Source organism: Dermochelys coriacea, chromosome 9 (genome assembly GCF_009764565.3).
Source record: "Dermochelys coriacea isolate rDerCor1 chromosome 9, rDerCor1.pri.v4, whole genome shotgun sequence".
Taxonomy (NCBI): domain Eukaryota; kingdom Metazoa; phylum Chordata; order Testudines; family Dermochelyidae; genus Dermochelys; species Dermochelys coriacea.
In genome coordinates, this window is record NC_050076.1 from 32,121,801 (window position 1) to 32,148,867 (window position 27,067).

General features: G+C 39.0%; 1 protein-coding gene and 1 long non-coding RNA gene across 2 annotated transcripts in view; both read left to right on the forward strand.

The window, feature by feature from the left end:
• The window catches only part of SLC9A9 (solute carrier family 9 member A9), a 323,698-nt gene that overhangs the window by 249,425 nt on the left and 47,206 nt on the right, over positions 1-27,067 (forward strand). The window contains exon 14 of the mRNA XM_038417254.2: positions 2,970-3,049. Coding sequence (XP_038273182.1) covers positions 2,970-3,049 — 80 coding nt within the window. The remainder of the gene's footprint in view (positions 1-2,969; positions 3,050-27,067) is intronic.
• Positions 10,713-26,776, forward strand: LOC122455917. The gene is made up of 3 exons (XR_006274431.1): positions 10,713-10,762; positions 12,996-17,765; positions 23,934-26,776. It is a non-coding gene; the product is annotated as an uncharacterized LOC122455917 (long non-coding RNA).

The window sequence follows — 27,067 nt, forward strand, 5'->3', positions numbered from 1 at the left end:
CCTGTCCTGACTCTGGAGAAACATTTTACTGTAATCCTACTTCTAGTACAAGCCCATTTTGTTGTATCTTCCGGTAGATGGAAGGCATGTTATATCCTGGATGTGGTAGTGGGAAGAGTAATTATTTGCTGAGGGTATTAGTGTAGTTATTGGGAAAGAAAGACATTACTATTGAACCCAGGACAGTAGGGCACACAAATTTAGATTCAAGACCATCAGAATCATGGGCTGAGTAGTCTTACTGCATTACTGTTGTATGCTGGAGCCACACTAATCAAATATTGCCAGCAGATCACTAGCCTTTCTTAACAGTGATGCATATTTCCCCCTGGGGCAAGAAGAGTGATCCAATTTCTGAAGCTTAAGAAAATCTCATTGTCCATAAGGAGAAAAATAACCCCAAGTTCATCCTGGTCAGATCCTCCCTTTGTGGCTTATCACGTTCACTGTCAGGAGGAGATACAGGAAGCGGTGTTTCAACATAGCAGCTCTTGGCAGATTATGTCTATAATCCCCACCTGGACTTCACAGAGCCCTGATTTGTACACCATCCACATCAGGGGTCTCTCCATCAGTTTCTTTTTTACTTCCCTAGTTCTGTCTTTTCTCAGATTCATTTATCATCAAACCCTCTTGCATAAACAGAATGTACAATAGGTTAGCTCATTTATTTCCACTCATTTATTGATGGGCTTTCATAACTCAGTTCTGAAAGGCCATCAATAATGTGTAGAATAAATGAATGCAGTCAGTCCACTGCATATCCTACACAATTAGAATTTAAACACAAAAAGCTTATTCTGATGACCAGGCATACAGGACAAATAGTCATTAAGCTGAGTTGCACGACCAGTCTGCTACAAAAAAGACAACGCTTTTTCTTGCAGTTTTTTTTAACAAGGATCTAATTAATTTCCTCACAAAACAAAGATGGTTGATAAAAGCTTTTATTCAGCTGATTTGTCTCTCAGCTATCCCATTAGGTGCATCTCCACAGAGGCTACACAAAAGAATGTATTTTCTGGAAATATTTTGGAAGAATGCTGTAGGCATGTTATAGGTCTCATGGGAAATTCAAGCAGCTTACTGTATAGCTAGAATAGCTCACCCACTAAACTAAAGTTCAGTAAAAAGAGATGTGTTTAACTGTCTATTATTTCTTTAGCTCCTGGGAAGGTAAGTGTCTCTACACTTTCATTCTTCCTACTAGCCTCTCGTGCAGGCCTGCTGGGAAACTGCAAGTGACTTTTTGAAAATACATAGGTTATTCCTGTGTAGGGGCTGGAAGTAATGCCAGTTTCAGTTCACAGAGATCCTCTTATTTTTCCATCAGACTACTGGCATAGTGTGCCCCCAACTGCCACTAGCCAGCCCTGCAGTAAAAGCTGTAGGTTCAGACTTTAAACCTGCAGATCCCTGAGGAGCTGCCAGAGGCTAGGAGCATCCACAGCCCTGCTGCCTCTCCACCATCCCTTGATGGTATCGTTTCTGCAGGATCTGGGCTACCATGAATTCCCCAGGCCACCATCATTCCCTATGAGACCTCCCTGTACCAAAAGGATTTTATGGCATGAGCGGAAGCCACACAAGTTAAAACTGAATCCTTCCACTGAACTCAATGGAACTGAATCAGCTCCCAGGAATAATATTTGGTCCATGTGCTCCAGGTGTAAGTTTATCATGCTCAATCCTGCAATTCTAGTGTTGACAAAACTGCAACTGACCTCATTGGGAGTTTTGCTGATATGAAGCCTCAGGAGTCAAACTCAAGCTTCCACCAAAGCTAGAACATCCACATTGCTCTTTTTAGTGTGTTCGCTCAAGCCCTGCTAGCGCAAGTCTGTCTGCTTGCGTTGAGAGACTTGCTCCCAACTGCAGAGTAGCCATACCTTATAGGGTATTATCCAAAGCCCAATTAAATCAATGTAAAGATTCCTTTCTGTAGGGTTTGGATCAGGCCTTAGCAGTGGGCAGCCCTATTATTATGAACTTTACATGCATTATGGTATGTATAAGGGACGAGAATGTTTGTATTATTAGCTTAAAATGGAGAAATAATGAGACCAATTGAACTGAAAAATGCAAAGTAAAATTTTCCCATTACACATTCCATGGAGAATGAAGCTTTTAAAAAAAAATACCTACCTCAAACTTAAAGCCAAAGAGGAATAAAATTGTTATGGAGTGTGCTATTTGGAATGCCCATTCCCATTTCTATTCCCATCCTGTTGTTAATTCTTATGCTATTTTTCACATAACACCCAGAGCGTAACTAATTGCCCATCTAGTATATGAGGAGGTTGCAAACATATAATTCCAGACTGTGACCATGATCGTGCCAGCTGTTCTGTGGGAGGCAGACCCCTGTGCCCATGCAAAGCCAAGCTGAAGTCAGCTTGCAGAATGGGGACCAATGTTTGGAATCAGTGCAGGAAAATACTGAAAACTATCTGTAGTCCCCAGTGGTGGTATAGCTTTTGTGTATATTTTTGTTTGGTTTTCTTATAAAGCAAAAAGGAAAAATAGAAAGGAAACTAGTGTCATAATTATTAGAATATTATGCTCCCTTTGAAATGACCTTTTTGTAAGCCATAAACAAATACCATCTGAACTTGACAGGAGTAAACTGAAAAATCCCACTACAGTAATTTAACAGAAATATCATTTTTATTGATCTCAGAATATAGTGCTTCTCAGCTGCGTAATAAAATTGGAATCTTTAATAAAAGTAAATGCTGAATTATTCCACTCGAGTACCAGCACAGGAAAGAGAAATGTGCTGATGATCTAATTTGCCCATGAACAGATTCACATACTGAGATGAAATCTGGGCCAAAGAGGGTTGGGTTTTTTTAATAAAAAAATGCAGGTAAATGTAATTTGGTTTGACAAGTATTTTTAATATCAAAACTTTGTTTTATTTATGTTTCAAAAACTCTTTTGATTTTATATATGTATTTATTTTGCAGAGAGCAACTACTGCGGATAAGAATACAACCAAGGCTGAGAGTGCATGGCTGTTCAGAATATGGTATGGGTTTGATCATAAGTATCCTTTTATTTTTATAAACCATGGACATTAGCTTCATTAAGCATTTCCAATGTGGTCTGAATCAGAGTCCAAATATTATCACTCTTTTTTTAAAAAAAAAAAGTGAAATGAAATCATAGCTTTTGTAAGGAGAAGAAATAATGAATGGGATTTTAAATACAATATTGAAATAGGCAAGTCCAGTTGTAGCATATTCCTAAATGAGGTGATAGGGAGAGAGAGCGAATCAGGCTAGGAACACTTGCCCACATCAAAGTTTCATCAATGTATTAAAATAAATTAATCTTTTCTAAATCTGGGATATAAAACGTGTGGAGGAACGAGCCAGTTACAATGTTGTTGTTCCAATTTGGGAGTGAATTCACTCAGGAAAGGTCAGGAAAGTGAGACATTTAAGATCATATAAAGCCTGATTGTGGATGGCCCATATGCAAGTGATCAAGGGCCCATGAAGTCTCCATTGAGTCTCCCTGTACAAGGTCCAGCAACAATCACCGTCCCCTGGGCACAGAGGCTACTGTCTGCTTGTACATCTTGGTTCAATAGCCACGAAAGAGAAGGTGCAGAAGGGGTGACGCATTGACCCTTGTCATACCTTCCCAACAGGCATCCAGAGGTGTATATTCCACACCCCATGTGGGAGGAGGGGGACCAGTGGGCATATCCTCTGGGTACTGGGGGGTCTCCCTGAAGCATTGAGCCTTCTGGAGAAACAATGGTTGCTGGTGCGCCTGGTGGGGCAGAGCAAGGCCACCTTGCTTCCACACAGGCTGCTTCTAAAAGCCACACTAGAGCCCACAGAGCCAGATTCTCCACAGCCATGTACCTTGTATCCTCACCAACACCTGTGTAAATTGGCTGTAACAGGCTATCATGCTGGTTTCGTATCCGTTTTACATGCACTTGTGATGCAAGACAGTGGAGAATCAATGTTACAGAGCACGTATCAATGCAGTGAAGATAACAGGAGTCATTCTGTTGGCTTCCATGGATACTGGATCAGGCACTAATTTCGCAACACCACCTCAGTGCTGCCTAGCCAAACTCCTGCTGTTCCATCATGCTACACCATACTGGAGCACAGAGCAACACTCATGCCATAAATTTCTTGTATGTTTTTCTGAGCACAAGCAAACTTGGATGAGAACATATTACAACTGATAAAATGTTACTCCATAGCAATGCAGCTTCTTATTAGAACTCCAGTGACATTATCCCTCAAAAAGTCTTCCACTAGGCAAGACAATTAGGTAAGAAATCTCTTTTGGTAAGAAATATAAATATATGTCCCCTAGTTTATCTATCCAGGAAGCTTTAAGGACCAAGAAGTTAGAATTAAAATGTTTCACTAGAACAGGCTTAAGTTCACAGTTTTATACTTTCCAAGCACAGTGGAAAATGGCATGCGCAATGCACTACAAAGGAGAAGAATGTGTTTAAAAAATAATACTGAATGCCATCATTGCTTGCTTTAGATACACACTGATCCCACTCCTTCAGAAAGAAGAGTGTGTATATCAGTAGGAAGGGGAGAACCGGTTAAGAAAAAGGGAGAGAGAATGGGAAAAGAAAGGAAAGTGAAGAGGGATGAGTGAGAGAGAAGGAAAAGAAAATAAAGAGGGAAGACAAAATAAAGGGGAAATAGGGTAGGGATAAAAGTGAAGTGGCAGAGCAAGCCCCTTCACCATTATCTTTTTGGGGATCCCCTGCATAATATAGAAATCCCCAAGGAAAAAGCCATGTAGATCTCCAATTCAGGACAATGGCCCTTTCTTCCTGCTCAGTTTAGAAAGTTTGACTTCCAAGGTGTTTTTATTTCAAGAAAACATTAAATTTCTAAGTGATTTTTGAAGAGATTCTCAAAACAAAAGCAAGTTTACATCTTAAGTAGCAATCTGTCTTCTAGTCTGGTAAAAATCTTTCTCCAATGTTCTCATTTTCAAATACTGCAGCCCTGCCATTATCCTACAGGTGTATTTTCATTTTAAAAAAATATTACTTTTATGCTTTATTTATGCTGAAGACTTATGTTCAAATTCCTGTGGAGAAGGATGGTTCAACCCATTAATGCTTGGACTGACAGTTCTGAGCTTTTCTGCAGTGTGAGTCACTATTCTGTTTCTGAAATATGTTCCTATTCCTTAGAGAGAGACAAATTATTCAACCAAACTTTTCTTCAATATCTGTGTCCTTCTCTTAGCAATGTTATGAAGTTGTGCTGCTGAATTTAAAAGAAGAAATTAATACAATTTTCATGTAGTGTACTATTTATACTTAGTACGGGATTGCACAATAGATTATGATAAAGCCTTCAAAGAAAAGGTGCTGAAAAGTAATCATCTATCTGGTTACATACTTAAGAAGAGTCCATGCCTGTGACATTTCTGTGGCCTGACATTTGCTCTAAGGCACCAACACTGGTAATAACATCCCTAATGTTTGTTTATTTCGTGCAAAGAGGCACAATTGCCGCAATCAATGGTTGCCTTATTTCTTGCTGTCATTCTAAAATATTTCCAACATTGACTTGGAGAATGTTTTAGGGACAACATTGTAAATTCAGCCACTGGGGGCCTAATCCAAAGCTAGTTCAAATCAATACGGGTCTTTTCATTTGCTTTAATTGGCATTGGATCTAGTCCTAGATATCTAAGAAAAATACATCTCTCTCTAACACTAAGATTAAGGAACATTAACATTGGAACAGTGAAAATTAAGAAGAAATAATTTGAGAATCTGGACACTCCCATTGAGTTTTTCATTTCAATGTTGCGGTAAGTACAGAACACAATAAAACATTTGTTATGTTAATGTGGCTAAATGTCTAAAAGTCTGTCTCTGTGTTCATGTTTCTATAGCTTGGATTGTATCACCATTTTGAGCTGTCATATAATACTAAAAGCTGATGGGAAAGAAAAGTGTGTGTGGAAGAAATACTAAATATTTCAAGAATATTTATTGAGGTAATAGAATTAATGTCCCAGCACTGTGATGTACACAGTATAGTATGGTTGTTTCAGTTTCCTTCAAGGGCAGCCAGTGTATTTGTATTGAATATAGTAAGATTTAACTAAAAAATAAAAGTGCAAGTGGAATTTTTGATTCTTTCCATTTTGGGTCATTAGCATGAGGACTCGGCCCACAGAAAGGTTTGAGTGAAGGTGTTCACTGCACGAGCATACCAGGAAAGGAACTGTGACTCAAGGAACCGTCCTTGTCTGTTCTTGCTCCAGGGTGATAGTAATCTGCTGCTATCTTGTACCCACATCAGCTCCCCCACTACCACAGGCTCCACCCATTCCCCACCCCTCCTCAACTACTTGCTTCAGAGTGGTAGTATGCAGGCATGCTGCATCCACTTACTTCAGGTTTCGGTAGCTTGTGTAGCAGTGAAAGGGATTTCTTTCCCCACTACAGAGATATAGTGCAAGTCACAATCTAGCCCAAAGAATGATAACATTTTAGAGTAGTGACTTACAAAGAACCTTTCCCTATTTTTCAATTACTATTGGGGATACATACAACTTAACCAAACAATTTGTGTTAAACAATCTTGTAGCAGATTCTTTGTCCACTAAAATTTCCTTCTCTTTTCTTGTTTTCGGGTAACTGCCATTTCCCCAACTTAGGTCATTTTGCTCTCGCTGTGCCCACAATGGCCCTCACTACCCATTCTGTGGCATCATTCTGGAAGAAGACTACTGGCTTCTCACTGTCTGTAAACGAATACATAATGAGTAGGACACAGTGATGGTGAAGATGAAGGAATGGCTGAGGGGGAAGAATGGAGTGTTTTAAAGGGGAAGAAAAGAGAGAGAACATAATATATTAATACAATGCAGACTCTGTACTTTTAATGGATGAGCTCTCTTCAACATAACACATTAAAAGTTAGATTGAGGAACAATAGATACTGCAAGGCAGAGGAAAAGATGCACTGAGACTTCATAGAAGGAATGGAGTGAAGCCAATAAAAAGGGAAAGAGGAGGAAGACCAAAGGCAAGGGATGCATAATAAGTTTGTTTTTATTACTTAATAAACAGTGTTTAATGGGCTTGTTCTCAGGCTCAGCCTACAACCAGGACTTACTGATTGTTTCCTGCCAAAGGTGTAGGGATGAGGCTGAGCCTGATGTGGCATTCCCATATTGGACAACAGAGAGCAGAGCATCCGCTATTCCTGCCTCTAGTGTCATGGAGGGGAAGCGACAAGTGAGCATTTGCAACAGGAAGATAATTACAAAATATATGCAAGAGCCTGAAATGATGTGTGTTGGTGGAGTAGGGAATGCTGGGATTGTGGTGATACAATGATAGGCCCATCTCTTCCTTGAGATAACTCTAATGATTTCGATGGAAATTAGTCATAAATTCCTTTCAGGGCCTGGTTTAAGTGCCTTCTCTTCTGAGTTTCTTTTACACATACTGCATTGAAGGAGGAGGAGCCACTCTCTCTTCCTTTACAGATATCTGTTGAATTTGAGGAACCAAATTCCCGATTACGCCAAAGGAAGCTGTGTTCAGGAATAGATATAGGAGCACTGTGATTGAACAAATCAACTTTTCATGGAAAAGCTTACTTGACTATTTCTGAAATTATTCACCATTCTGGTGTATTCCTTTCAGAGTCTAAAGGAAAGATATTTATAGTCTTCCCTCTCCCCTTGAATCAGCTAAGAGAAATTGCATTCATTTTAAAGGCTTTCAAAGTTTATTCTGTTTAATTTAGTAGACTTTTCTTTTTTATCCCTCCCTATGGCTTGTATATGGGCTAAAGGTACATTTTACTTCATAGGAAGTCATTAGAAGTCTGATTGAGAAATTGTGAGAACACAGAACAGCCTTTCTTTTGCTTACCAAAAGCAATATTATGCATTCCAAAGGAGGAAGAACTGACAGTCAAAGGGAATTTCATCATCTTATAAGGCTAAAGAGGATCTTAGGGATAATGGTAGCGTGACAAATGGGAATGAGGATATGGAGGTAGATATTACCATATCTGAGGTAGAAGCAAAACTCAAACAGCTTAATGGGACTAAATCGGGGGGCCCAGATAATCTTCATCCAAGAATATTAAAGGAATTGGCACCTGAAATTGCAAGCCCATTAGCAAGAATTTTTAATGAATCTGTAAACTCAGGAGTTGTATCAAATGATTGGAGAATTGCTAATATAGTTCCTATTTTTAAGAAAGAAAAAAAAAGTGATCCGGGTAACTATAGGTCAGTTATTTTGACATCTGTAGTATGCAAGGTCCTGGAAAAAATTTTGAAGGAGAAATTAGTTAAGGACATTGAAGTCAATGGAAAATGGGACAAAATACAACATGGTTTTACAGAAGGTAGATCGTGCCAAACCAACCTGATCTCCTTTTTTGAAAAAGTAACAGATTTTTTAGATAAAGGAAATGCAGTGGATCTAATTTACCTAGATTTCAGTAAGGTGTTTGATAACATGCCACATGGGGAATTATTAGTTAAATTGGAGAAGATGGGGATCAATATGAACATCAAAAGGTGTTGGAATTGGGAATAAGGAATTGGTTAAAGGGGAAACTGCAACGGGTCCTACTGAAAGGCGAACTGTCAGGTTGGAGGGAGGTTACCAGTGGAGTTCCTCAGGGATCGGTTTTGGGACCAATCTTATTTAATCTTTTTATTACTGATCTTGGCACAAAAAGTGGGAGTGTGCTAATGAAGTTTGCAGATGATACAAAGCAGGGAGGTATTGCCAATTCAGAGAAGGATCGGGATATTCTACAGGAGGAACTGGATGACCTTGTAAACTGGAGTAATAGTAATAGGATGAAATTTAATAGTGAGAAGTGTAAGGTTATGCATTTAGGGATTAATAACAAGAATTTTAGTTACAAGTTGGGGACGCATCAATTAGAAGTAACGGAAGAGGAGAAGGACCTTGGAGTATTGGTTGATCATAGGATGACTATGAGCTGCCAATGTGATATGGCTGTGAAAAAAGCTAATGCGGTTTTGGGATGCATCAGGAGAGGCATTTCCAGTATGGATAAGGAGGTTTTAGTACCATTATACAAGGCACTGGTGAGATCTCACCTAGAATACTGTGTGCACTTCTGGTCTCCCATGTTTAAAAAGGATGAATTCAAACTGGAGCAGATTCAGAGAAGGGCTACTAGGATGATCTGAGGAATGGAAAACTTGTCTTATGAAAGGAGACTTAAGGAGCATGGCTTGTTTAGCCTAACTAAAAGAAGGTTGAGGGGAGATATGATTGCTCTCTCTAAATATATCAGAGGGATAAATACAGGAGAGGGAGAGGAATTATTTAAGCTCAGCACCAATGTGGACACAAGAACAAGTGGGTATAAACTGGCCACCAGGAAGTTTAGACTTGAAATTAGATGAAGGTTTCTAACCATCAGAGGAGTGAAGTTTTGGAATAGCCTTCCAAGGGAAGCACTGGGGGCAAAAGATCTATTTGGCTTTAAGATTCTACTCAATAAGTTTATGGAGAAGATGGTATGATGGGATAATGTGATTTTGGTAATTAATTGATCTTTAAATATTCAGGGTAAATAGGCCTAATCCCCTGAGATTGGATATTAGATGGATGGGATCTGAGTTACCCAGGAAAGAATTTTCTGTACTATCTGGCTGGTGAATCTTGCCCATATGCTCAGGGTTTAGCTGATCGCCATATTTGGGGTCGGGAAGGAATTTTCCTCCAGGGCAGATTGGAGAGGCCCTCGAGGTTTTTCGCCTTCCTCTGTAGCATGGGGCATGGGTCACTTGAGGGAGGATTCTCTGCTCCTTGAAGTCTTTGAACCATGATTTGAGGACTTCAATAGCTCAGACATAGGTGAGGTTTTTTGTAGGAGTGGGTGGGTGAGATTCTGTGGCCTGCGTTGTGCAGGAGGTCGGACTAGATGATCAGAATGGTCCCTTCTGACCTTAGTATCTATGAATCTATGATCTTCAGCTGAACCTTCCCTATATGATGACTTGTCATTGTCATGCCAGAAACAGATGCCTTAGAAAGAGATGGGGAATTACTATAGCAATGTCACATGTATATAATTTTCTCCTTCTGGATGGAAATTGAGGGGCTTCCTAGTTACTAACATTTTTAGTTAGATAGGATGATATCTTTCACTTATGCAGCACCTTTTTAATCTGAAGGACACCAGACTGCTGTATTATTATTTAATTGTTTGAATTTCAGTAGTACCTAGGAGCCTCAGTCAGGGATCAGGAACCCATTGAGCTAGGTACTGTACAAACACAAACAAATGGCCCCTACCCCAGAGAGCTTACAAATGGAGTATAAAACAAGAGACAACTGAATATAGACTGACAAGGGAGTACAAGGAAACAATGAGCCAATATTGGACAGCATGATTGGCACTGGTTTGAGCTCATAAGCAGCCTAACCATTGTCAAGTTTTTTGTAGGTATCATGGCAAAGAGGAGTTTGAAGGAGGGATTTGAAGGAGAAGGAGGTAGCTTTTCAATTGCTTCCACGAAGCAAATCTCAGGCATGAAGGGCAGCATGGAAGAAAGCATGAAGATGCTTGTTTGAAAATTTAACAAGTGGGTCATGGTGACCTGAACAAAATGATAATCCTCTCACTCTCACCACTGATCTAGCTGACAACTTCACAGCCATGCAAGTTGGAATTAAGGGAAGGAAGCAAAGAACTCTTTACCCATATGCAGCTGACACAAGATTCAGGTACTCGTATACCAGTGGTGGGTATAGTATAAGAAACATGGATAGACAGAAAATTTCAGGCAGGCTGAAAACCAGAATATGAGGTCTAACACCTCTGCTCAAGCAAAAAGACTCTGAAGATCTTTAATTACCCCAGTGGTCAGGATTTTGCCTTCAGCTCTCCTTGCAGATGGCACTTAAAACTGCAAACTGCTACATAACATCATTCTGGAGAATTAGTTTGTTACTGACTTAGGGACCTATTCAGCTGCAAAGAAATCTGGCCATTGGAGCTCTTTAAGCCCCAGAAGTATGCTTGCGGTAGTCATTCAGTGGACTGATCTATTCAGAGACTGGGTTGGCCTGTTGTACAAGGTGAAAGTGGAACAGTCACCTACTGTGTGGCTGGATCTTGGCAAAGAGAACTGACAGCTGGCTGCTCATGGAGCTCATGTAAATTAGTTCCTTGCCTCTTCGAGCAGCACCACTGAGTATTCTTGTTCCATCCCGCTCCCTCATTCTGGAGCCATAGCAACTGAAAGTTACAGTAGCCATACGACTGTGAAGCCCTGTAGGAACAAGAGAGACATGGTCTGTTCTCTTAGCTTGAATGGTGCAGGGTGTAGGAAAGTAGAGGGACCTCTCCCAGTGTCAGTCACTGTAGCTGAGGTCGAATGGGAGCTCCTGCCACCATCAGTGTGGGGCTTCCTTCTCCTTCTCTCCATAACTGCTGTGATTACTTTTCAGAGTGATAGCTCCTTGGGTTGAGGAACGCCTCTTCTTTCTTTGTTAACAGTTCCAACTCTGTAAGTGAGCTGCCAGCTGTGAGATAGTCTTTGGAATGGTCAGCCATTTTCACTCTTCTCGTTAGCTGTCTGTCAACCAACCGAGAAAGAACTCATCCTCTGTATGGATGTCAGGAAGGCACTGTCTCTAGGGAAAAGCAGAGCAACTGTGTAAAGCTTTATGTGGTCATCACCAAGGAGTAAGCAGTTTGACTACTAAGCAGTTTCAGTGGCCAATTATATCATAGAGCTTTCTCATATACAGGATCTGCAGAGTCAGCTTTTGGGTTCCATAGGGCTCCCAGAAACAATAGTATTAATAGCAACAATTGCAATTGCTCTGAATTTGCTTCAGAATTCATTCAAACCACCTCTTTGTGGACATGCAATCTGAAGTAAAAAGCGGACAGTGAAAACTCAGTGTTCTCTGTTGTTGTGTAGAGAATCAGTACATCAGATTTGGGGCCATCTCCTGGCCCTTTTCAAGGACACAAGACTGTAGAGATCCTGAAAATTAATTTAATAAACAAACATGGCTAATAATTAACATGAATAATAAGTGACCTCTGTTTGTCCACCATTTGGGAAAAGGAAACTTGGGATAAACAATTTTTAAACAATTCTCCATTGAATATGAAGTTGACGAGTTCTCATTTATAAAATTGCTCACATGTCAGTTCTCAATCTGTTTACATCCTGATATTCTAATAGACAAGGTAGGGGAACAGTATTTCATTGTAAGAGACATACTTTTAACTGTCAAGGTGTTTCTCCTGCATAACAAGTACAACTTTTTTCAAATTAGTTTGTCCTCAGTTGATGTATGAAAAGTGAGGACATTATTTATTTTAAACTTTGTTTTCAGTCTGCAGACTGAGTCAGAATTTAAAGCATAAGAAAGATTCATGTAGATAAGATTGTGTGTCCCCGTAATTTTACTATTGCAATGTACACAGTTATTGCTTGGAAAGCATGCCCAAAAATTCAGTAGCTCTTCATCGGTCATACTGTGTCAGACCATACTAGCATTTCAATGAAATCAATATAGTAGATATAAGGAGACAACAGGGCATGCTTAAATGTATTATCCCTGGATGTTTTCTATCTTTATAGTTTAAAACCAGTATTTCTTAATATAGTTGTTCTGGTTTGTCTGTGTGTTGCATATAGAAAATTCATTTTGATTTCTCATCTGTTATTTTCTCAATAAAAACTCCAACTCCCGCCGCCCATATCTTAATAACCACCTCACAGATACAAATGCACCCCAAAGAGGAAGCTGCAAGAGGACTTCTCAGTGCTACCAAAACTTGCAACTATCTAGTCACTGTAATAGTAAGAATTAGAAAAAAGAGTGGGTGTGGGGGAGGCAGGGATGGAGAAGAATGGCATGACTTCAAAAAAGCCATTAGAGTCATTCTCTCCTTCTCTGGATGTCCAAACTAACCATCATTCTTACTTCCTTGTAGGTCTGTCTCTCTTTACTGTAAAGTCTTAGCAAACAAGGAAGCAGAGGTAAGTATAAGTATTAGTATTAGAACAGTATTAGTGTTCCAGCTGAAGATGGTGGTGTTTTTATTATGATTAGTTTGCCATTATTTAGAATCTGAGGGTTGCTGACATTTCCGGATGAATTCCCTGCTGGGATGCAGGGTACAATGGATAGAAACTAGATTAAGTCTTTGATGCCTGCACCGTAACATATGGTGCATTTTCTATAGTGACTGGCCTTTATCCAGGTACTTGAATAGGGACGGAGAGCCACAAAAATCTGAGCACAAAACCACCACTGATTAGACAAAATATTCAGTAAAGATATCTAGAATTCATTCTCAGTTCCTTGAATCTGTGGAAATAGGTGATATTTTGGGATAGGCATAGACATGTTACACATAATGCCCAGTCAAAATTATTTAGGATTTTTTGAAAACCTAACCTTTGATAGTTAATATTAGAGAGGGCAGTACTATAAATTATCTGATGTTATCTGTGCCAAAGAAGAATTTCCCACCCTCTGCCAGAAAATCCATTGGCAGCCTCTGGCTCTTGTAATATTCACAGTACCAACAATGGAGGAAGTAACAAAACTTTCAAAGGGTCACATAACTATTATAACTTTTGAATATTTACCTAAACCTTTTGGGTATGCAAACTTAAACTGGAAATCCCAGGAGACAGATTTCTTGAGGGCTTCTGGTGTTCCTACTTTTGCTCAGCCAGGAAATATTACTAGAAGAGCCGCCCAGGTCCTGCCTCCAATAAAATTCACCAATTCCTAATTACACCATGAAACTTTTTCAGTTTGGTTCAAGCCACTTCCCTACATTTAGGATGCCACATTCATGAACGAAGCATAGCATAGTCAGATCAGCTACTGACATATCGCCAAAAAAGAAAAATCTTCAACGTACAGAAACAGATAAATAGATTTTGTTCAAACTAAAAAAATCACCTTTGGAAAAATATTAAAAGTAAACATCTTTATCACAAAAGAAATTTGGGAGTTTCATTCCCAGAAAAATACTGCCAACGTGAAGAAAGTTCATAGAAACCACAAGAAAAAAAATAGAGTGCGTGGTGACAAATTTAAAAGGACAGATTAAAAATTAGTGATTTCATGAGAACTAATGGAGGACATAATAGTTTATAAAAAAGTAAAGGCTTTCACAATCAAAGAAGGAGAGGAATGACTAGACTAGAACAAGAGGATATAACTAGAAGTAATGAGATGAAGTTAAAAAAGTAAAAATTCAGTCTCTCACTGTCAGTCTCTCACCCCTAACAGAAAGATTTAATAAACTGTGGAACGTTCTCCCATGGCAAACTGGAAGCCCAATTGTTTTGTACGGTTTAAAACAGGACTGACTAAAATAACAAAAAATATGTTATAGAGAACAAACCTGCACTGGCAAGAGAAGGGACTAGATCTGCTCCATCTCTAATTTCTATCCTTTTATGGTTATATGAAATACCACCAAAATTAAGTCATTCTTGAAGCAGGGGTTGTCAGACTAAAGACTTTTACATTGCTACTAGCAAAGCCATTACAGTGAATTTCTTGAACTCTAAAGTCTTCATAGTAATGTGCAGTGCTGCTGCCTTTGAAGGAATAAATAAAGGGACATATGGGGAAAACTTTATTGGATTTTAAGAAAATCAATGCTCAACGTAAACAATGAGTGTTGCAGACATGGGACAGATGGGAAAGGACAATTGAGTCATCATTATTGGATTCTTAAAAGCCGGGCATGCTTTTGTATTAAAAAGAGATTCACAGAAGAGTCAGAAAATATATAAGCTTTTAAAGTTATTTATTGAACTTTTTCTATCATCTTAAAGAGACAGGTATGGACAAATACTATCCTCAAATCCTTGTGGATGTCCACTAATTTCAGAGGGAGTTGCACATCGGTAACTGAAGGCAGAATTTGACCCACAATCTGTAGTAGACAATATGATGTCCAATAGTTAGAATTTTTATTTAACAATATAATTCCCATGAGCTAGAGCATCTTCTATTGGTGCTATATAAGGCATTATCAAACAAGGACCACTTCTGAATACAGCAGTTGTCTCATGGACTCCTTCCCTTCAGATCGCAACTGTGATCCACCTTCTCCTATAAGCAGCTTCATAACATTCTTGTGGTAACTATAGTAATATCAGGGAAGCATATAATATATTTTAATTAGAGCTGACTAGAAACCAGAATTGCCATTTTGCAGGAAATTTCAAAATTTCCAAACAAATTCTACAGAAACAACAAAAAATGACATTTCAAAATTTCACACAGAATGGGAATTCCAAAATTTTGTTTTAAAATAGAAATTTCACTTTGAAGAATTGTCAAGGCTACCCAGGAGGGGAGCTGGGCAGCTTGAGGAGCCAGGGAGCCTTGGTTCCCAGGCTGTGGAGGTCCTGAGAGCCTGCATTTCCAAAGAACCAGGAGACTGGAAACTCTGGGAGCTGGACTCCTGACAGCCCACCTGGGAGCCAGGACTCTGCAGCAGTCCATCTGGTGAACTGGCAGGAAACCAGGCCAGGTTCTCCCAATGGGACCTTGCCTGGTTTCTGCTGGAATTTTCTCTGAACTAACACGTTACCATGGACTGTTTCAATATCAACAAATCCACATTTTCCAACAGCAAAATCTTCCATCTGGAAATTTCTGACCCGCTCTAATTCTAATTTCATTTAGCACGTTTTAGCAGCTGGAGTTAAGGCATTCTTTTCAGACCACCACCAAGTTCTTTGTGAACCACTGATGGTCTGCACAGTTTTAAAACCTCTATGCTATATATCAGAGCTGAGAAATTCCAACCACACCTCACACTGACGGTTTACTCGGGGCCCAGTCCTGAAAGTTATTGATCAGAGTGATGGCTGCTCTCAGCTCCTAATAAGGGCATACACCACTTGAATGGAGGTACTCCACACCTGGCAGAATCAGGCCCTCACTAGGTTTTCTTTTTCTTTTTACATTGCTGTGTGGTTTTAAGCCACCATTCACAATGGTAGCATGTTGGGTTTGGACAGAGTTAAAATTTAAAGCAGAAGAGAGATTTGGCGCCTACAGTAACAAGACTGTATAAAGCACACTCCATTCTTCTCACAGACATGTTTTCCACAGAGCTGATACATTAATTATATTGACCCAGTGCTAAATATTCTTGTATGGAGAAAAAGGCAACAAGAAAAATTACTACATTTAAAATTGGCACTTTAGAAAAAGCAAAATATTTGCCAGTTCTCCCTTTTAGTCCCAGTACAGCTCTCCATCAGTTTCCAGTAGATATAGCAGTCAAAATAAAGAAGTTTAAGGTGCTGATCCAGGAGTCTTTCCATTGATTTCAATGGGCAATTGATGAGGCTGTAATCCAGATGGCATCTGAATTTACTGACAAGCATTTACTCTAGGTATGTGAAACAAAGTTTTCATCCCATGTGGTTTGTATTATTTTTTTTTCTTTTCACTGTATTATTGGGGCATGGTACAGTTTGTACAGACAAAGAAGCAGCAGCCTAGGCTTGTATTGGTCCACTCAAGCATGAAATTATAGTTTGTCAGCTCACAATACTTAACAGCGCCCAGGAAACTTAAGTATGATACAGCAATACTGAAAGCTTATAACACGGACTTAATCAACCATGCCTCAGAATCTCTTGCTAGTCTCATTATTTCATATACAGCACTGCATGTGCAAGAAGTTACCTAATGTTATGTCTACAGTGTTAGAGAATTCCTCGGCACATTTATCTTTCACTCTGTTCTCTTCAGTTAGCACATTTTAAAATACTTCTGTTTGCATGCAGCATATTTTGTATATCTAGTACCACTTGCAGATGGCACCTTTTTTTTTTAATAGCTGCAGTTGTCACCATGTGATATTGCTAATTACACAACTACCTAAGCAAGGCATTGGTAATGGTTCCTAATAAGAACTTAATTATTAATGCTAAATTATAGTGGAATTCTTATAGAAGAATGCGAGTGTAAAGAAATTCAGCATGATTAAGGTTATTATCAAGAATGCCAAAGGACATGTTAATGATTTATCACTTCTTAGAAATTGTTGAATCAAAGCATCCCACAGCATATTCTAACTGCCAGATGCAAAGCCCTTTGAAGTCATTGACAGCATAAAACATAAAGAGCACAAGCTTATGTCACATATTAGATGGTAAAAGACACAAAGAAAATTGCATTAAGTACAGTTGCAATAACACACGCGTATTGTTACTTCTGATAGCAGCATCAATAGCACAAAACCTAGTCTGTGTTCTCTCATTATTGAATGAGAATAGGAATAAATTATTAGTTTGTGGGTTTGGTCATCAGCCCAGAGTGGGACAGTATGAGTCCCTCAGTTTCCAAATGAGAAGCTCAATCTCCCTCCCTTTAAAAAAGGGGGATCCACTCCTATAGTTTAGCATTGGAGGAGAAGCTGGTAAGATAGAACCTGTATTTATCCTGGGGATGGGAGAAGTAGGACATTTACAAGTTTCTTACAAGTTTTCCCCAGAGTTCATAATTGGTTTGCTAGTGAAGGGAGGGCGGAGCAGGAAAATAATAGATTGTAAAATAATGTCCTTGCATAATAGATGTTTGTTTTAAAAAGATGATAACTGAATTTTATGTGTTCAGAATCCTGGAATCACTTTGCTAAGAGCAAACAACGTTTACATGGAATGTTAGGCTATGCATATCGCATGAAAGAATGAAATAGTATCCTGGTCTGGTGAGTTTATGGTCATCTTGTTTTAAGATGTAATATTATGCCTGACGGAAAGGAAGAGCTAAGCTGTTAAATATGTATTTATAAATCATTGTAAAGGGTGTATTATTTATGCAGTAGAGCAGATAGCTCCTCTTGAGCATTGGTGGGGTTTTTTTGTGTAAATATGTATTGGGAACATGTGGTGTGCATGCTAAAATTGCTCTCAAGAAACATTCTTTAAAGCTCCTGGCCAGGTGCTGACTGATTTTTGAACATGATAATCTGCTGATTAGAAATTTGTGGGGCTTGTCATCAAATACTAAAAGCAAATAGAGCATTTTCTGATCTAATTTCTTGCCATATTGCAGGACTTTAAAATAAATAGTGGGGGGGGGGTTAGTTGTACAAGTACAAAAAGGAGTTAACAAAAATAAAGAGATTGTTTTAACACTGATCAATTTTAAATGGACCCAAGGTTCTTGTTTGTTTGTTTTAAAATAGTGGATCAAAATATTTATCCTGAGGCTGAAACTTCACTTCACAAGTTTTAATCAGTATTTTGTTATTGCTGGTTACAAATGAAAAATTTGTAGCTGCAATTTTAATTTTGTCATAAATAGTGACATTAGGCAGACTTTTCTGCGACTAATTTGGCCAAATTCATCCCTGAAGTAAATGGTATTACACCATAGAATGAACTTGGCCCTATCTGTGTATTTCAGCTCTTTAGAAACTAGTGTTTTTCATCCCATTGCCAGTGATGAGCTATGTCCAGACAGACACTCACTAAAATACTGGTGGCATGGTTTTTGTCATATAAATTTACACTTTACATTTTTATATATACAGATGTGACCTAAAAATTTATATTTTCCTAGCCTCAGTCGTTACTGCTTGCATATCACTTGATAGGTGATAGCATTGATGGGTGAAATACAGCAGATATACGTAAGCAATTTCACAAGAGAAACATGATCTACAAATCAGCTGCTATTAGAATATCTAGAAAACAGATTTTGGATTTCTACCACTTGAACTACTACTATATTCAGTGTGATAGGATAACAAATGACTATTGCCATGCTTCAATTGAATTTATTGAAAGGCACAAGTAACATTCATAAAAGTGAATTTTATTTCATATAGTATGTGGAAAATACAGTAGCTTGGGCTCAATCAACAGGTAGAAACAGTGTGTATTTAGCAGCAGGCCAGGAGTTCTAAAATACAGACCAGCTCCCTGTAAAATCTGGGGATCTAGGCAAGTGTACAGTAATGTCTTTTAGGGACTCTTGGGTTAAGACATATACACAAATCAGCCAACAAAACCCATTGTGTGGAGACTTCTTTTCAGAGAGTCCTTAACCAGATTTTGTTCCTTTATTAAACAGGAAGCAGAGCAACTATATGATTCAAGAGATGCCAAAATAACTTGGGATGCTCTTAAAAAATTGTCTACTAGTGTTTAGAATTACAAAAATGTTCTGTAAAGCTCAATATAATTATGCATATGTGTATATTCTGCATATCCAAACTTGTTTGTAACCAGATTGTCAAGCACTTCATTCTGGCCCCTCATACAGTGGAACCATGCAGTCCCTGTGCCCACCAAGGCAAGATAGGATTTATCCTATAGGACCAGACATGTTCCCTGTCTGTTTGAACAAGGAACTTCCTTACCTTTTGCTTTCTTATGCAGAGGTCTGCCACAAAACAGAGTGACAAGCAGAGCTAGGTCCCCATTCTGCTGCTCCTCTATATCAGAGTCCTAGCCCAATACGGTAGGAATGCCTGCTTAATCCTTCATCTTGCCTCTGCTCATTATTCATCAGAGCCTCAGGAGAAAGCTTAGCAGACTCAGCCAGCATTCCTCCATGGGCTCTGGCGGTAGTGCAAACCCTCATTACCACCATCCAACACAGCCAGTAGCTGAAAGCCACAATCAAGTCCTTAACTACTAAGGGCCTAATTGTGCATCCATTGTAGTCAATGATGTGCTTTATGTAGAAGTAAAGACAGCAAAAGACAGCCCTGGTTCAGGAAATTGACCCAGGTGCTGAATTTCAGCTCTTAAGCAATAAACAGAACTTGCACAACTAGGTAACACTGCACAACAAATGTTGCTTTTCTCCCGTCATCCCTAATTTAGTGTCAGTGCATTAATGGAAATGGCTGTATCTTACCTTTCAGTTTCCTGATTCCTGCCTATTGTTGGTATCGGATGCATGATGAGGTTTATTCAATGGTTGATTCTTCACCAGAGAGGCAGAATAGTGTATGTCACAAACGGTTAAGCCTTTAAAATTCCTTGTGGATTATTCATTGAAATTTGCATTGCTACAGAGTAGAAACTATTTTTAGTCTGTGCATAAATGGAATATCTAATATAGAATTAAACTATAATGAAATATGCAAGTACTCATAAAGTGCTTTTTGTGTATTGCAGGCATCCAAAAGTTTCAAATGCATAAAATAAGATTTACACTTGCTGCATAAATGACTGTGTATCAGGTCCATTCACATTTAATTAAAAGATTTAAAAAATATATGAAGCAGTTAAATTGCTGTTGATATTTGCTATAGCAGCTGGATTTAAATAAGTAGAGTGAATAAAGGTGTGATGAGGTTGTAGGGCCTGTATCACCATCTACCTAGGCCAGAGGAAAAATACTGTGTGTTTTGTAGGAAATACTACATGTTAATGACCCAGATAAGCAAACTCTGAATCTGATTGTGCCACAGGCAGCTGGTCAACTTTAAAGGGACACTATCCAAGATATAGATTCATTTTGTTTTTTAAATTTTCCTTATTTGTGATACTTGGTCCAATAGTGCCTTAGATTATTAAAAGTGTGGGACAAAATAAAAATATTTACACTGCTTGTTTACTTTTTGCTTATTCATTCAATTATCTAGACATTCATACTGAACTCATCACAGTAGTGTCTTAGCATCTTAGAAAAATTATGTATTGTGAATAAGTTATTTCACTTGATTCTCTCTCTCTCCCTCTCTCTGCTTACAAGAAGATATACTTACAAGAAGAGCGGTTTTATTATTGGCATTTTGCTGAAATGAATAGGCAGGTTTCATGCTAACATATGCAGTCATCCTTGTGGAAGGAGATCCATCGCCAAGGGCGAGGCACACAGAGTTTTGTCCCCTGTTCTTTTGAGTCTAAACCTTGTTGCTGACAATTTCATTATTCCTAATTAATCACAGGTTGTCACCTCAGAGAGAGAAAATCATTCATATAGTCCTGTTCAATTCAGGACTTTGGATATTATGAGTTAGACTTTGATCTGATAGTCACTGAAGAGCCAGTCGAGTGCTCGTAGCACTAGCCTGTGTCGGGCTGCTGTATTGTCAGCAATAGAGCATCTAAGGCTATGTATACGCTACCATGGGATTGACTCTGCGACGATCAATGCATCAGGGGTCGATTTAGTGAAAACCTGCTAAATTGATGGCAGAGCGCTCTCCGGTCAACCCCGGTACTCCACAAGGAACGAGAGGAGTAAGGTAAGTTGACCGGAGAGTGTCTCCCGTCAATCCAGCATGGTGTAGACACCACAGTACATTGAGCTAACCTACGTTGATTCCAGCTATGTTATTCACGTAGCTGGAGTTGCATAACTTAGATTGACTTACTGTGGTATTGTAGACATAGCCTTAGAAGCCCTATTTTCAGTCCTAAGAACTACGTGTTGCATGAAACCATGATTTAATATCTCACTTTAGCTAGGAGATGATATCATAGACAGATGATGAGTTTCTAATGGTCTGAGTGACTAGTGGCAATAAGGAGTCCAGGAATATAAAAGGCTGTATCTTATTGACAATCTGGGGCAGATGTCCTCATTAGAAAGTGAAGTTATCGTATTGGCTACTTTCTCAAAATGTTTCCACCTCCATCTTACCCAGACTTAGTTTCAGCCAAGTGCTTGTCATCCAGGCTCTAATATACTCAGGCTCTAGGCCAACTGAAGGAGGGTGTGGTTTTCATTTAAGGTGAAGGATATGTAGAGCTGGGTGTCATCTGTACTGCCTCATAAGCTCTCTTGGCAGCTTTACAGGTGTGTTGGATGGAGAGCATACAGCAACTGGTGGTACTGCACAGGAAAGAGTCTGGAGACTGAAGTTCTATTAGGCTCTTTAGAAATAAACCAGTGAAAAGAATCTGAGCCAGCTGCAAGCATTCCTTTCACCCTGGAATCAGTAGTGTCTCATGAGCAAATGCGTTGAATGCAGCTGTGAGATCCAGTAGTCTGAGTACTGTTATTTCCATGGCTAGGAGAAGTGTTTCACTGTGCAACTAGTGTAATCTCTGAGCCATGTTCTGCTCTTAAACATGAGTTTACAAGACAGGTGGCAGTTCAGAATAATTCTAAGTATGATTTAGTGATTGCTATGACAGAGAAATAGTCCCTCCCTCTCTTAGTCCCTTGCAGGGCCAACCTGCACAACTATAGGAATTCCCTGACTCAACCTATCTAAACCTCCTGCTGTTTTTGCCGTCAGCACTCTAGTTACCTACCATCTCTTTTCTTCTGTCGCAGGTTATCATTGCTTCAATGCTGGTATGTCAGTGGTCATCGTATGTAGACATAGTGTCTTGTTAGGTTAATATGATTACATCGGGAAATTGCTACATCGGGAAATTGCAAGACGAAAGATAACTATCCCCTGGCAGATCATTACAGTTGGACCCTCCTGTTGTTGGACTCTGACTTCATTCAGGAGAATAAGTAGGAGAGGGGAATAGTTTTTCCTCCTCCTGTACTGGTACCAAGAGCGAAGTTATGCATGTAGCAAAGCTGGCTACCTCACATCACTGCATTTGCCCTGGAGGACTGAGCCCCACTAATAGCCTATGGTAGGAATTAAAAACGAGCCTTTATTTTATTATTTTCCACGGGCCACAGCTAAGGGAATGGTAGAGATGAATCTGCAGTGAGCAAACCCTTAAGGAGAGGGAGAAGTTGAGAAGAAGCAAGGTGGATCAACAATTAGATGCTAATCTCATGAGGGCATCAGATCTCTTGTGGTGGGGGCCCAGCAGGTCGTCAGCAGCAGAGAGTTAGGAGACTGGAGGGGGTCTCTCAACCTGGTTTTTCCATGACCACTACATTCATGCCAGTATGAAATGTAAACTCTGCTCAGTCTACTGCATGCTATAGCTACCTCTATATTTCCATAAGGTCAGAGAAGTATTGATAATTACACTTCAAGTTAATATCCTATTACGATAATGGATAAGTTCACACCTGTGTATGTTTTTGTTTTAGGCAGTATGGCTGCAGATTCAACAAGATAACCATGCATCAACTTACATTGTTGTCAAGGTTCCTTCCCCACTCTGAACTCTAGGGTACCGATATGGGGACCTGCATGAAAACCCCCTAAGCTTATTTTTACCAACTTAGGTTAAAACTTCCCCAAGGTACAAACTATTTTACCTTTTGCCCTTGGACTTTATTGCTGCCACCACCAAGCGTCTAACAGGGAAAGAGCCCACTTGGAAACATCTTTCCCCCCCAAAATTCTCCCCAAACCCTACACCCCTTTCCTGGGGAAGGCTTGATTAAAAATCCTCACCAATTTGCATAGGTGTACACAGACCCAAACCCTTGGATCTTAAGAACAATGAAAAAGCAATCAGGTTCTTAAAAGAAGAATTTTAATTGAAGTAAAAAGAATCACTTCTGTAAAATCAGGATGGTAAATACCTTACAGGGTAATCAGATTCAAAACACAGAGAATCCCTCTAGACAAAACCTTAAGTTACAAAAACAGGAATATATTCCATTCAGCACAGCTTATTTTATGAGCCAATTAAACAAAACAGAATCTAACACATATCTAGCTAGATTACTTACTAAGTTCTAAGACTCCATTTCTTTTCTGTTCCTGGCAAAACAACACACAGACAGAGAGAACCTTTGTTTCTTCCCCCCTCCACCTTTGAAAGTATCTTGTCTCCTCATTGGTCATTTTGGTCAGGTGCCAGCGAGATTATCCTAGTTTCTTAATCCTTTACAGGTTAAAGGGTTTTTCCTCTGGCCAGGAGGGATTTTAAAGGTGTTTACCCTTCCCTTTATATTTGACAACTGTCAAGGTCATTTTTTACAACTAGAAGTGTGAGAGCACTCTTTTTTTTTTTTTCTTTCTTCCCTCCATTGCCAATAGATATCTCCAGCCAAGATTTGGATGGGTGGAACATACAACTACTACAGATACTGTAGAACAATACACCAAATGCAGAGCAAATAGCAGCTCTGAGTCAGTTAATCACAAACAATAACAGAACAGAAATACATATTAATATACTAATATTTCATCTGCTAATTTTTTTCTTAATAAGCTTGTTTTTAATTATTTTGTGATGGGCTGAATTAAAATTCTTATTTGCTTTGCATTTGCTCATGCTTGCTGTTTGTTGTAAGATTTTATGCTGCCCCAATCTCTGTGTGCACTTTTTCTTCTGAATACCCAAGAGGAGGGCTGGTTACTCATTTCCATTTGTTAAATACTTTTGATCTATTAACAAACTTCTGTTTTTTTGCTGAAGTTTCTGCAGAGTAGTGTGGTTTTACTCTGATTTGGATACTAATACATTTGAGCTGTGCAGCCCCTTCGCTCTGCTCTTTTTTTGAAAGAGCTTGCCTATGTAAGCTCCAGCTGAAATACCAGAGGACTATGTCTCATATCCTTCACTCTAATTTCCATCAAAATACTTGCAAGAAACATTCCTGAGACATTTCAACTAGAATTAACCAGCAAGGAATGATTTCCTAAGATATGTGTTCCATCTCCTGACAGAGTCAAGGAGACTACTTCTCCTGGAGAAAAATGACTTTTTAGCAGCCTGTTCGCCTCGTTGATGTATGAACCATTTTCATTAATAAGGGATTCTGGATACTTACTGTGGAGAAAATACATGATTTAACAATGAGCATTTTAAAAGAAAATCTTAAATGCAAAACCGTAATTATCAAATAATACTTAAAACTAATTCTAAACAGCTATCGTCCATCACATTCAGGAGATGATTTGATTCTTGTATGCTCCTCTGTCCCTGTTCTTTGTCTTAATGCTTGCAGTTTTGATGGCTGCTGCCAGGCTACATACATTTCTTTGAAATGAAATCAAAACAGAGGCGGTAAAAGCTTCGAGCAACAAATTTCACAGCAAATGATAGAGAGCCTGGAAGGTCATGGAATATAATGATCCTGTACAGTATTTCAGCTAGTCCCTTTAGACTGTGCACTAATTACATTTCTAGGCACTGTGTTATAGGAATGTAGAACTTGCTTCTTTCTATTCTACACAGGTACTGGCTATGTTATATTCTATTTTTGTTTAAAATTGCATTTATGTGTAATTGTTATGAAAAATGGACATGGAAAGTATATGGCTATATTACATGCAAGAACAACACTTATTCATTGTCATTGTGTACTGATATCCATAAGACAGCAAATGGCACAATGAATGATATCAGACCAGATCCTGTTCTAATTTATTCCTATATAAATTCAGAATACATCTATGGGAGTCAATGAATTGCTGTGGAATCTAGATCAGAATTTGGACCCATACTCTCTAAAGGCTAAATCCAGTGCTTGCACTTCTTTGATATGAAACATGGATGGAGTTGTAGAGCCTCCTGCCTGACTCCACCCAGGGAGCAGCTATTTGCATCCTGGGTGTGAGAGCAGAATACGCCTTAGGGTATCTTATATGGTTGCCTAACCCCTCCCTCTTCCTGGGAGTCGGAATCCATGGGTCACATTCTGTCACCAGTTACATTGGTATAAATCCGATGCAATTCCAAAGATATAAGCAGAGTCATTTCAAATTGACACTATGATAGCTGAGGGAATAGCTTGCCTTGGCAACTGTCCAAATTTAGTTCCCGTGGAAGTCAGTGGATGCTTTTCCACTCAGAGCAGAATGTTTCATCAGGGAGTGTATGATACTAAGACATAAGTAAATAATTACTAAGAGGATTTCACTTAGCTTCAATATCCCTCAAGAAATCAACAGCCTTTAAAAAATATAGCAGCATGTTTAAGACTGATTATCACTAATGTATTGAAAAATCAGTCAGTCTTCATCTGGGGCTCGTGTATGTTAGGCACTATTTTCACTGAGCATAGTCTTTTACAATAAGAAGTGGTCCAACTCTGTCTTCCTTTCTGAAAAGTAAAACCACATTTAACAGCAATGAGTGGGGACTTGACTGAAGGCTACAGAATCAAAATCAGTATCACAAAATACCTCATTGAGATAAAAAGGGGCAGGGGAAACACACCAAAAGCTATAACAAGATCCATCTAAGTATTACAATAGTGTGTCACTCAATGTTTATATATCATTGTCTTCTGTCAAATGGCAAGGAAATGAATTCTATCTTAAATACAAACCTTAAAATATAAAATTTTAATCACTGTAAAATGCATGCCTGTGTTTGAGTCTGCACTGTTCCATACTCTTGGTGTCGTGTATACAATGAGGGATTTGGTTTTAATTTTTTCACCTAGAATTAATGGAATTTTGAATTACATTACACTAGTTAATCATCTGGGACACCTTTGGACCTGTCACACAGATAAATATATGTAAATATAGATAACGAGTGGATTTTTTTAAAAAAGTAGACTAGCTAGGAAGGTATTTGAGAAGCCAGCATCATCAGTTCTTATCCAGTGTGGACCTGTTATGACAAAAGCCAGCCCAGAAGCAAGTATCATTTATCATTTAGGGCCCAATTCTTCATTCCTGAGCAAATCTCACGTTTAACGGAAGACAGTCTGAAGCACCCATAGACCTGTTCTCTGGCCATTGCACATATGCCCTTCTGTATGGGTTTTAGCTAATGGATCCATAGTTTTGCAGATTCACTGGCTATGAGGCAATGAACTGGGACAGTGAGCCAGAGTTGGGATATTTGGAGGGTAGGTGGGTGTAGGGGAGGCTGCCATCTAAGATGTAATTTAAAAAATAATTACATTAGGGCCACATCCTCACACAGCATAAACCAGCATATCTGCATTGAAATCAATGGAGCTGGGCTGATTTAAAGCAGCTACGAAGTCTTTACTCCTTATGATTGCTAAAATAATCTGCAAATGATAAACTGAGCCTAACCAATGCAATGAGTCTGAAGACAGTGTAAAATAATAGGCTTGTGAAATCTGAACTGCCTCTTTCATCTCAGTGAGGACCTGCACACGCTGCTATGAATGGTTTCTCAAGCAGGTGAAGTTTTGGAGTGTATCACTGCTTTTCTTCCCTCCCCCCAATTCATCCTTGCTGGC